General features: G+C 39.4%; 1 protein-coding gene across 4 annotated transcripts in view; it reads left to right on the forward strand.

The window, feature by feature from the left end:
* ADAMTS20 (ADAM metallopeptidase with thrombospondin type 1 motif 20) overlaps positions 1-12,304 on the forward strand; it is an 83,321-nt gene that overhangs the window by 37,090 nt on the left and 33,927 nt on the right. For all 4 annotated transcript variants that reach the window (XM_079994020.1, XM_079994019.1, XM_079994021.1 and 1 more), the window contains 16 exons: positions 708-853; positions 2,370-2,551; positions 2,648-2,784; positions 3,654-3,771; positions 4,505-4,600; positions 4,896-5,062; positions 5,168-5,297; positions 6,752-6,878; positions 7,200-7,410; positions 7,701-7,865; positions 8,466-8,630; positions 9,083-9,205; positions 9,314-9,421; positions 10,223-10,387; positions 10,636-10,926; positions 12,012-12,173. In XM_079994020.1, coding sequence (XP_079850146.1) covers positions 708-853; positions 2,370-2,551; positions 2,648-2,784; positions 3,654-3,771; positions 4,505-4,600; positions 4,896-5,062; positions 5,168-5,297; positions 6,752-6,878; positions 7,200-7,410; positions 7,701-7,865; positions 8,466-8,630; positions 9,083-9,205; positions 9,314-9,421; positions 10,223-10,387; positions 10,636-10,926; positions 12,012-12,173 — 2,493 coding nt within the window. The remainder of the gene's footprint in view (positions 1-707; positions 854-2,369; positions 2,552-2,647; positions 2,785-3,653; positions 3,772-4,504; positions 4,601-4,895; positions 5,063-5,167; positions 5,298-6,751; positions 6,879-7,199; positions 7,411-7,700; positions 7,866-8,465; positions 8,631-9,082; positions 9,206-9,313; positions 9,422-10,222; positions 10,388-10,635; positions 10,927-12,011; positions 12,174-12,304) is intronic.

Raw genomic sequence — 12,304 nt, forward strand, 5'->3', positions numbered from 1 at the left:
TGATTAAAGGTACCTTATTTGCCCTCTGCCTGGACTGGCATGGTTGCATAAGGCCTCCATCGTCTACTCACATGCTATGGGTAGATTGTGTGGCTGCACACCATACTGAAAATAAACCCCTTAATTTGGAATGAAAGCAGGAAATCTATCCTGTCTGAGTGGAAAATGAAAAAGTTTCTACAAGTGCTATGAAAACAGCTGGTTTTCTTATTGTCCCATGTTTCATAGGAACAAATCCATTGTGCATAAACACTAGTTTTACACACATAAACTCCTTTAGTCTGTTGCATATTGGAGGCCCATCTTATTGCACATGTTTTAGGTTTGCTTTCTATTCTGATCAGCATAAATTGGGGTTCATGCTTATTTCTTTGCACAGTGTATGTGTAAAAATATCAGCTTCCAGATTTTCTGATGTTCTGAATGAAAGATACTAGGAGCAGATTGCTTTTGAATTGCTAGACATCTCATTTAAATGCATAAAAGAAAGCTTAGATGCTGAACTTTCCAGATTCCTGAATTGTTAATAGTATTTTGAAAGTAAAGTTTGTTAAATAGTGTTTAAATGACACAGTAATCTTCTAACACCAATTTAATTTTCTTTGATATCAATTCCTGTTCTCCTATTTGATTATCAGAGTCTGTGCACACTGAATTAGTTTTTTTTTCTAATTTTGATGATTTTGTTATGTTTGTTAATTGAACAGCATTGCCGGCATGGGATTTGTGTAAGCAAAGAAAAGGAAAAGCTCCCTGTAGATGGAGAATGGGGATCCTGGGGACCCTATAGTTCATGTACCAGGACATGTGGAGGTGGCATCAAAAGCACAACCAGACTGTGCAATCGGCCAGAGTATGTGTTTTGTTCTTCATTTTAAATATATGTCCATTGAGACTTTGTTTACTCTGCTTAGTCCTCTGAAAGCAATAATAAATTAATAGCAGGTTTCCATAGCATATCAGATAATGACATACTGTTTAGCCTTTCCATTATCACTTACTTGAAACCACCTACTTTACCTGGAAGGAATTGCTACTTGCCACATGTGAACAGGTGAGTGGTGGACCGCAAAGCTTGTTTTCAACCCCTTAGGCCACACAACAGATGCTATTGATCTGGAACCCAATTTTATTGTTCTGTTTAGTTAGATGCAGGCAGGCATGGCTGTTTGCCTCTGAGTTCTTAAAAACACATGACTATACTTTGGTAAAAGGTAAAGGTGACTATGGGATGAGGCACTCATCTTAGTTTAGGCCGAGGGAGCCGGCATTTGTTCGCAGACAGCTTTTCAGGTCATGTGGCCAGCATGACTAAGCCGCTTCTGGCACAACGGGACACCGTGACGAGTGCCAGAGTGTATGAAAACACTGTTTACCTTCCCACCGCAGCGGTACCTGTTTATCTACTCGCACTGGTATGCTTTCGAACTGCTATACTTTGAATCATCTATCAAGAGTAGTATGCCTGTTCGAGCTCTTAAAGACACATTACCATACTTGGATCATAATTTCAATGTGTCTTTTGAAATTTAAAGGCAGAAATTATGAATAGTGCATTACTCAAAACCAAATGAAACATAAGCTATCTTTATTGTATATATTATAATAGTTGGTTTGTTTGAGACTCCTGAAGGGGAGTGAAAGGCGGGATATCAAATCCAAACTCTTCTTCTTCTTCTTCTTAATCCTGGCATTTTGGCAGTGGATAGTGAAGCCTTAGAATAATGTGGTGGGGTTTGTAAAAATGCATGCTTATGCAATGATGACATTTTATATTTAATTCCCATTCACTTTGCAGTTGTATTCCCACCATGATGCACATTACAGCTGTTAAGTTGTGTTAAATATTCATGCTTGCAATGTGTTTTATTACCTATTGAAAGCTGCTCTGGAGATTTTTAATTGAAAGGCTGTGTGTGTGTGTGTGTATTCAAATAAACGAAAATCACAGCAGTGTAGTTTAGTTCTGAAAATATTGTTTATAGTGTTGTGATAGAAGTCTGTTAAAGCTATGCAATGGTGGCCATCACCTTAAGAACTTAAGAAGATCCTGCTGAGTCCGGCCAATGGCCCATCTACTCCAGCATCCTGTTTTCACAGTGGCCAACCATATACCTGTAGGAAACCCACATGGAGGACCTGAGCACAAGAGCAGTCTTTCTCCCTGTCATTTCAAGGTATTCAGAAGCATCATTACCTCTGCAGGCAAATCCTAGCCATTGATAGCCTTCTCCTTCATGAATTTGTCCAATCGTCTTTTAAAGCCATCCATGTTATTTAGATTAAATCAGTAAGATCTCTTTGGAAAGTTTGTTTTGAATATGACTGACTGGCTCTGCTTAACATGCTTGCAATGCAATTTTCATTAGGCCAAAACATGGAGGACAATACTGCGTTGGCCGCAGGATGAAATTTCGATCCTGTAATACTGATTCATGTCCCAAAGGCAGAAAAGATTTTCGGGAGCAGCAGTGCTCCGAGTTTGATGGTAAACATTTCAACATCAACGGGCTAACATCTACCGTGCGTTGGCTTCCAAAATACACTGGCAGTAAGTAATGAGAAACTTCCTCTTTAAACTAAATATTCATTTGCGTAAAATTTCACATGTGACAAAAAACATACTTGGCTTTTTTTGTCCCAACAGTTTCTACGAAGGATCGCTGTAAGCTTTTTTGCCGTGTTTCTGGCACAACATCCTACTATCAACTGAAAGACAGGGTTGTTGATGGTACTCCATGTGGAACGGACACTCATGATATATGTGTGCAAGGCTTATGCAGGGTAATTGAGTTCACTAAAACAACACAAATCTTTTTGGAAACTGTTTGAGAGCAGCAAGGAGTTTTGTGGTGCCTTAAAGTCCTAACATATTTATTATGGCATAAGCTTTCATGAACTATAGCAGATGTCATATGTGTGCATTGTTGAGAGGTGGAGTTGTAAACAGCGAGAGGTCAGAGGGAAATGAAAGATAGAGAAGTACAAATAGTGCTAAAAACAGTGGTCATTAGAAAACAAACACCCAACCTAGTTGGAGTTGATAAAACTGACATCCTGAAATTGGTATTGTGAACTGTTGCCCACAAAATCAAGTTCATAGGAAGCTTCCAGATCACACACACAAACATACATGTACAGCAATGTCCATATGATGTTGTCATCATAAAAATGCCAGTCCACACACTTTTCATATTAAACCTGAATTTTCCCTGAGCATGGAAAATCTAATTAATAAACAAAAAACCATTTGCAGACAGATGAAGTGTGTGATGACACGCTGGTGGGTGTTTTTTATTGCCACACCCCCGTTTCTGATTGTTCCTCCCCTGAGCACAACCTCTCCATTTGTTTTGAACACGCTCCTAGACACAATCCAGCACACCTATGCTTTTCATATTTTGTTGTTGTAACACACTTGAATTAGAAGTATGGTTTTGGTGTGCTCGTTTGTTTGGAAATCTTCTTTTATAGACTAGTAAAGCTAGTCATTGTTGCAACACAGCACCAAATGCATTATTGATTATGAGAATTGTTAGATGAATCATTACTTGCAAGGTGTGAGGAATGAGAGGTTAAAATGAGCAATTTGAATTACCTGTAAATTGAATGCTGTTGCATGTACTTAAAAACATTTTGACATGTTTCCATAGCAAGCAGGCTGTGATCATGTGTTAAACTCTAAGGCAAGGCGAGATAAATGTGGAATCTGTGGTGGTGATGATTCTTCATGTAGAACTCTTGCAGGAACTTTCAATAGCGCTCATTATGGTATGTTTCTTGATATCCATCTATCTATTTACATATTTAATTGCATATGACACTGGCTTTCATATGCCAAACAGATTCTCAAGTTTGATTTTGTGTGTGTGCAGTCAGCTGTGTTTTTCCAGTAGCGAATTCAAACAATTCAAAATTAAAATAATAAATATTGGCATTAAATCATTTTTCTACATTCCACAATGCTGTCCACTATGCCAGACATATTTTCCTTTCAAAAAAGGCTATAATTTCAAACCCCTACATTATAATCTTTTTTATTTCTAACATCACTTTCATTTCATTCCCAAACCCAGCTACAGAAAGGAAAGCTGTTGGAGTGTTATGAGCAAGTTTAGTATAGCGCCACATATTTTAATGGTTTAAATCAGTAGTTCGAAACTTTTTTCAGACCTGGGGCCCACCTTTAACCCAAACATGCATTACCAATGCTGTGTTTTTACTTGTGAGATACATAATTTTCTTTTTCTTATTTTGTCTTTGTTGTTATGCCCTGTGATTAAGATAATTAATAAACAAAGCAATATTATATAGGGAATAAATTGTTTCTGTTGCTCCTTGGAAGTGATTATCTAGCGGTAACTTGTTATTCTGGCAGGGGACAAAAACAAACAAACCAAAAAGCTGCTTTAATTTCTCTTCAGGTTTATCACTTCTCTTGGGAAGTTTATTGTTTACAAGCATAATCTTTCATAGGATTAATTTAAGTTTAATTATATTCTAGGCTATAACATTGTAGTAAAAATTCCCAAAGGAGCAACAAACCTTGACATACATCAGCACAGCTATTCAGGGAAGCCAGAAGACGACAACTATCTTGGTAAGTGTTTCAGATAATCCATTACTGGCTTTATTCCCTATGAGAAATCCAACAGCCCCAAGACTCTCTTGAACGCCTTTGCATAATATTACTATAAGCTGACTCAGTGGTATTTTACCATGTTCAGTAGTATTTATCAGATTAATTCTTACAATTAATTGAATCTTGGAATTTGTTTTAATGTTCCATATCGTAATTCCCTAGCAATAATTAAATCATTACCAATGTGCAAGATGCATGTAAGTATGAAGGAAAGATGCACTAATGGTGATTGTTTCTGTTAATGTTGTTATAGCATTATCCAACACTCAGGGGCATTTTTTCCTGAATGGAAATTTTGTTGTGAGCTTGTCTAAAAAAGAAATCAGTATATACGGAACTAATTTTGAGTACAGTGGGTCAAACAACACAGTGGAGCGAATAAACAGCACTGGCCAGCTGGAAGAGGAGATTCTTTTGCAGGTGAATCTTCAATATGTTAAATAATAGTATGCATTTGCATTTTTTTATGCACCAGGAGTGAGGAAAAATTCATTGAAAAACAGTTTTTAAAACATCTTTGTTTAGGTGTTGTGCGTAGGGAATTTATACAACCCCGACATTCGCTACTCATTCAATGTTCCTGTAGAAGAAGGCCAGGATCTGTTTATATGGGACCCCTATGGGCTTTGGCAGGACTGCAGCAAAATGTGTCAAGGTATTGTTGTTTCCTTGGTTGATGTGATTTTTAAGATATTTCAAAATTTCTTGTTGTTAACCTGCTATAAATTATATTTATTTCTCTTTCACCTTGCTGTGGTTTGATCATGGAAATGTGTGTGAAACATAGTTTTGTGTAGGTTGCAACTTGGTAGACCGTCTTCATAATTTTCCTAAGATTCACTGTTTAAAAGCAAGGAAATTCTGATTTTAAAAACTTTGTAACAATGGAAAAATAATCGGAAATGATGCTTCTACTAGATGGGGACAAGTAAAAGAGGATGCCTTCACCCTTGTGTGGCTTCCTTTTATTACATATACAAGACAGCAACACAATCCCCCCGACAGCATGTAGACTGATATGGCTAAATTGACCCAACACCCCCCACCCCCTCTCATACACAAACAAAACACTTTGTGATTCACTGAATGCTACCAACTGTGCTCTGGGTTTCCCAGCGTCTCCACCACCAACCGAAACAAACAAACAAACAGACAGACAGACAGACAGACAGACAGACAGACAAATAAAGAACCTCCAGACACAAAAGATTGAAATAACATTATTCCCCCCTTCTTTCTCCCCCTCTCACTCACCAATTCTTTCCTCCCAACCTCACAATGCTTAACACAGCAATGTCTCACCCCAAATGTAACTGGCCTGTAGAAAAGATCTTATGAATTGAAAACAGAGATGTTGTATGTACCCTTGTTATCCATGAGAATCTTTCAATAAAAACAAATTTAAAAAAATAAAAATAAATAAATGGCATTTCTAGTTCAGTATACCAAGAAGCTTAGGGAAAAGCTCCCATCTTTATGAAATGTCCATGCAAGAAAATTTGCATTTTATGAATGCTGTCCTGTTCATAACTAAGTTGCAAATTATATGTATGATCCCTGTGTTTTGATGTTGTGCTAAACTACTAGTGTGGCAGGAATAGACCTGAGTTGAGCCTCTCACTTTCACACTTCTCCCTTCCTCCTCAAGGCAAGACTGCAAAGAGATGGGCAGCTTTCACTGGTTTTAATTAACTGCAGTTTAGTAAGTAATTCAGTCCTAAAATGTGGTTGATGTTAACCAATATTTGTTTAAACACAACAGCTTCATCACTCACAGGTTGGTGTCTGTTTCAAACAAACCATAGGTAAGATTAACCACATATTGGGCTCAAATAATATGACAGGCTGTGTTTAATTCAAATGGAGGTGAAAACTTCTGAATCGAACTCCTCATGGCTACCTCAGTTTTATCAGTGCTGAGTCTCCTCCCTGATGTTGGAGACTGTCATCTCTCTGAAGTGAACAAGGAAGGTAGATGGGGAGGGGAGCTAAAACGTTTATTGCAAATTTTGATGAGATTAAGCTTTGATGAGATTAAAGCCTGAAATAAAATCTACTTTCATCCTGTATAAATCTCATCTTTAACTTTTTCTAAACCTTTTATTTAAGGTCTTCACAGGAGGAAGGTTACATGCATACGAAGGAGTGATCATTTGGTGGTCTCTGACCAAAGATGTGAGCATATAACCCGTCCCACAGCCGTAACAGAACAGTGTAATACAGAATGTGAATTAAGGTATAAACATTTATCACATTGTATGACTAGATTAACGTGAACTCAAACTGTTACATATTCTGGATTTCCTTTTGTGACTTTGAAGTGTGTGTTCCACAAACTCATTTAATTCACTGTGTTTGGATTTTTTTAATATGATTTCCTTAAGTGTTTAAAAAATTCCTTGAGTTGTTGTTTCTTGCATTGAACGATTACAAATAATAAAAAAGTAAGCTTAATGTTTGTTTGTTTGCTCCCCATTCTATTTGAAGACCTTCATAATTTAGGTTACCTTTACACACTAAAACATATTTAGTTTTATATAATAGTTTATACTTATAGGTGGCATAACACTGGCAAAAGTGAGTGTTCAACTCGGTGTGGCCCGGGGTTTCGATCTTTAGACATCCACTGTATGAAGTACTCTGTTTCAAAGGGACTGAGTGTTCCAGTGGATGATAAATACTGTGCTGATCAACAGAAACCACCAATCCAAGAACCCTGTCATGGAGACTGTCTTCTAACAAGCTGGCATTACACAGGATGGTCCGAGGTACAGATCTAGAACCTTCCTATGATTCGCTTTAGCATTAACAAGTGTCCTGTAGCCTTACTGTATTTTCTGATAAGCAACAGAAAGCTCCATTCGTGTGTAAACCACCGGCCGTTTTCGAACATAAGAATTTTTTTAAAGCATTCAACAGTTTATAACAACCGCAGAACAAGATGCTAAATCTTTTCCAGCCCAAAGCATGCATTGATGTGCATCTGTGCTTCTATTCCTTAACACACACTTGTTTATTTTATAATAATACGTTTCTTGTCTTTTCTCGATTAAACCAGTGTTCGAGGAGTTGTGGACGAGGTGCGAGAACCAGAGAAGCTTTTTGTATGAACAACTTTGGTCGCCGGCTGGCAGATAGAGAGTGTCACGAACTTCCAAAGATTATTACGGAGAGCTGCAACGAGTTCTTGTGCCCCAGCTGGACCACTAGTGATTGGAGCGAGGTAATGTGTGCAGATTGACTTCACTGTTGTGAAGCCATTAAGCCCTTTCCACCCAGTGCTAAGGATACTCAGAATGCCAATGGGTCTCTTATTGCCAGAGATTCCTGGTGAACTGCGCTTTTAGGCTGAGTTTGGAGTTCTTATCATCCTAGGATCCCTTCTCAACTTAAATTCCTTTTGCCCAAACTCATTACTTAGCCCAGCTCCCACTCCTCATTTAAAATCAATATATTTCTTAATTCTGTGGGCTGGACACTACATTTTGGGCTGCCATGGATGGGAGCAAAGCTTGACTCACATTTAAAAGTGACAGTGGCAGGCACCCACCTCTAAAACAGCTGTCAGACACCTGGCAGGGAGTGGCATGATAGGTTTGCTGATTTTTGTGCTTTTAACATAGGTTTAACATGCTGTTAGTGTGAGGAACTTATAGCGGGTGATAATAAAAGTTAGGATTTTTCTTTTTACTTATGCAGATTTTATTACTTTGTTTGTTACTTCCAAGAGCCTTGTTGGAGGAGGAGATGTAATATAAAAGCTGCATGAATCAATCAACAAATAACACTCAAATCCTTTTACCATCTCTGATACTCTGCCTAGTGTCCTGTGACTTGTGGGAAGGGAATGAGGCATCGAGAAGTATGGTGTCAACTGAATGATGAACAACTGGAAAACGTTTTCTGCAATCCAAACTCTATGCCACATTCAGTGACAGCATGTGAACTTAATGATTGTGCAGCTTGGCAAGTGGGACCTTGGGGAGCAGTGAGTACATAGAAGTCCTTACATAATATTATTTTCAAGCATTTCATCACTAAAATGCTTCTTCTTAAACCATTTCTGTGAAGACAGGGGGACAGGTACACTGAGGTTAACGATGCTCCAAAAAATCTTTATTACAGCCTAAGTCTTTGTACATGGCCTAAGAATATTTGATGAAAGACTTTGAGGATCAGGTGGAGAACTTGACAAATAGGCAATGGAGGAACTTATGGGAAAAGAGAATATATATAGAGAGAGAGAGAACCAGGAGATAGAGAGCTCTAAAGACAAGAGCTAGAACCTTCAAATTCATTCAAAGCAGTATAGGAATCCATTGTAGAAATTTAAGAAGAGGAATACATGGTTAGCAACAGTTGGAACTGAAGAATTTTCCATTTATCTCTGTGGATCCTAAGTTTAATCTGTTCTATCTTTATGGAATTGTTTGTGTTTAGTGCTCTGTTACATGTGGGCATGGATATCAAGTGCGTGCAGTCAAATGTGTTGCTGGCATTTATGGAACTATTTTGGACGATAACAGAGAGTGCAGCGCTGCAACTCGTCCAAGAGACAGCCAAGTAAGCAAAACAAGTATTTAGAGAAAGTGCTGTGAAAAAATAACAAGTGAGTTTTATTCTACCCTTCCAGCCGTCTCATGTTTCCAAAATGTACTTTGTCACCTTTAGGAATGTGAAATGGCTTCTTGTCCAGAGACCATCAAGCTGTGGCCAACATCACTTCCTGTGATCCAGACTGATAAAGCGGCTCAGTGGAGATATGGATCATGGACTCCAGTGAGTGATGTTGCAATGGTGCAATCAAACATGCATTTTCCTTCTTTATTTCACAATTACTTAAACTTCTCCATTTCAAAATGTTATTCTATAAGTAAACTGGGATAAGGATAAGATCTTAAGAATTGTCTTCTCTTGATATGAAAAAGAGATGAAAAACTCCTGCATTGCTTTTTGGCAAATTAATTTAGCCCATTTGTTTTGCAATGTTTATAGTACAACATTATGCATTTGTTTGCTGGTCTTATCTCTTGTTTCAAATTGTGCACCATGCATAGGACACCTGTTCCCCAGGAGCAGAATAATGGGTAGGCAGACTAGTTGTGGGTTAAAAAAAAAAAAAACAGGCTGCAATTTACAGCAAGAACATGGGGTTGACTTGGCATGGGGCAAGGATCAGTAATAGAACAGCCCACCTGCTGTCCGAGTAAGATGGGCCGTTCCTGGTCAGGGTCCTTTGTTCCGGTTGGGGTTCAAGCAAGGCCACTATAAGAAGTCTTGTTGTGCAGGATGGCTTACCTTGACAGCTGCAGGGCTAGGGAGTCAAGTGCTAACAAATGGCACCATCATGAAAATAATCTAGGTAAACTGCCAACTACACAGTGACGTTCTTGACTTCATTGAATATTTGGCAGTATTTGACCATAGGCGCCCAGCTGACTAGCATGCCATCCCTAACTAAGGAACACACCCTAGCTACACTTAATATCTTATGGAAGGAGAGGTTTCTTGACTCTGGGTCCTGAGTATGTTCCTGTTTGGTTAGAATAGTACAATTCTGGGTTTGGTCTGTCTTTGCAGTGTTCCGCATCTTGTGGGAAGGGGAACCGCGCTCGTTACGTAAGCTGCCGGGATGGTCATGGCAGAGTAGCAGAAGAATCATTTTGTGCACATTTGCCACGACCCGAAGAACTTTCAAGCTGCTTTAGTCCCTGTGGTGCTTGGCAATCTGGAAGCTGGTCACCTGTAAATATTACTCTTTTTCCCATTTTGTTTTTTATTTTCCTATTTTATATTAGAACGCCAGTGTACACCTAGGTAGAAAGACTTCCTATGTTTAATTTCTGATGAGGCATGTGTAGAGTTGCTTTGGCCCTTGTTCCACAAATGTAGATAATTGTTAATTGCAATTTTTAAAAATAATTGTTAATCATTGGTTATCACTTTTTCCTGTTACGTTGTGTCACATAAATGTTGGGTTAATTTTTGGTCAGTGCACAGTTACATGTGGTAATGGAATAGTAACAAGGCAAGTTGTCTGTGTCAACCACCATCAACAAATTGATGAGAATTACTGTGATCCCGAAGGCCACCCTGCAAAAGAACAAGAATGTAACATGCCACCCTGCCAGCCAGTTTATCACCACAATCCGGATACACGTGAACATCCAAACCACCAGGATTATCCTCCAATACACAAGGTCCATGATTCACATGATAATGTAAACTCAAGGAATCACCACTCTCCTCAAGGAAACCAGTGGAGAACAGGACCATGGGGAGCAGTAAGTAAATCATTGTCTGTGTGCATTTTTTCTGCAAACATTTGATGATGATGATAATGATGATGATGATTACCCCACCCATCTGGCTGGGTTTCCCCAGCCACTCTGGGCGGCTCCCAACAGAAAAAAGGTGATAAAATATCAAACAGGGCTGCCTTCATATATCTTCTAAAAGTCAGATAGTTGTTTATTTCCTTGACATCTGATGGGAGGGTGTTCCACAGGGCAGGCACCACTACCGAGAAGGCCCTCTGCCTGGTTCCCTGTAACCCCACTTCTTACCGTGAGGGAACCACAAGAAGGCCCTCGGAGCTGGACCTCAGTGTCCAGGCTGAACAATGGGGGTGGAGACGCTCTTTCAGCTATACTGGGCCGAGGCCATTTAGGGCTTTAAAGGTGAACAGATCTTGCTGCTGTTCACTTTTTCCATCCTGTAGGTCCCTGATCCAGAGGTGTCCACATGCAAACTGTCAACACATATACTGTAATCTTCCTTACATGTTTCCCTTCCCTCACTGAACACAACTATATATAACCCTGATGTTATATTTCAGGTGCAAACAAGGTTCTCCTTCCTTGCTCTAAACTGAAGGATGGCATAGTGTGAAAATACAGTCTTCCAGAGAGGAGATTGCAGCCACTTTGCTCCTCCTCTAGACCTGCTGCTGTGGTGCAGCTGTGAGCTAAGCCATGGTTGTACTTTGTGTGCTGTCTGAACCCAAGCTTGTACTTTGTCTCCTCCATACAAACCACAAACTGTAAGCCAAGAGCAAGCCTTTGTTGCAGCTCCTGGTTTGTCTAAAGCACCACAAACCTCATGCCTGAATTCAGGTGGCACACTTAGCCAATAATAATAAGTTTTTATTTGTATCCCGCCCTCCCCTACCGGAGCTGGGCTCAGAGTGGCTCACAGCCACCACAGCAGATGCAGGACCAAAGATGGAGCAAAGGGACTGTGATCTCATTTCCTCGGCCCAACACAGCTGTGTGTTTGCACTGAGTTTTGTGCTAAGTGTTAACTGGATCATTGTATTCTTTTGGTATTCACACAACTAGGGCAGCATATTGTGTTTATTGCCTCCTAGTGCTCAAGTACTTGTGCTGGTGGATTTCACCACCGGGTCGTGGTGTGCCAAGATGAGGAAGGAAGAAGTGCTAGCTTCTGTGATGAAGCACTGAAACCACCTGACTCCAGCCATTGCGATTCTGGTCCCTGTCCAAGATGGAACTATGGGGACTGGGGAGAAGTAAGATGATTAGACTCCATTTGGTTAAAAAAGAGTATTTATTTCTATTAATGCTTTCTAAATTACTATTTGATGTTAGACAAATTCCACGCAGCATTATGAACCCAGCAATATAACATTTGTTACCAATT

The sequence above is a fragment of the Podarcis cretensis genome (assembly GCF_951804945.1).
Source record: "Podarcis cretensis genome assembly, chromosome: 10".
Taxonomy (NCBI): domain Eukaryota; kingdom Metazoa; phylum Chordata; class Lepidosauria; order Squamata; family Lacertidae; genus Podarcis; species Podarcis cretensis.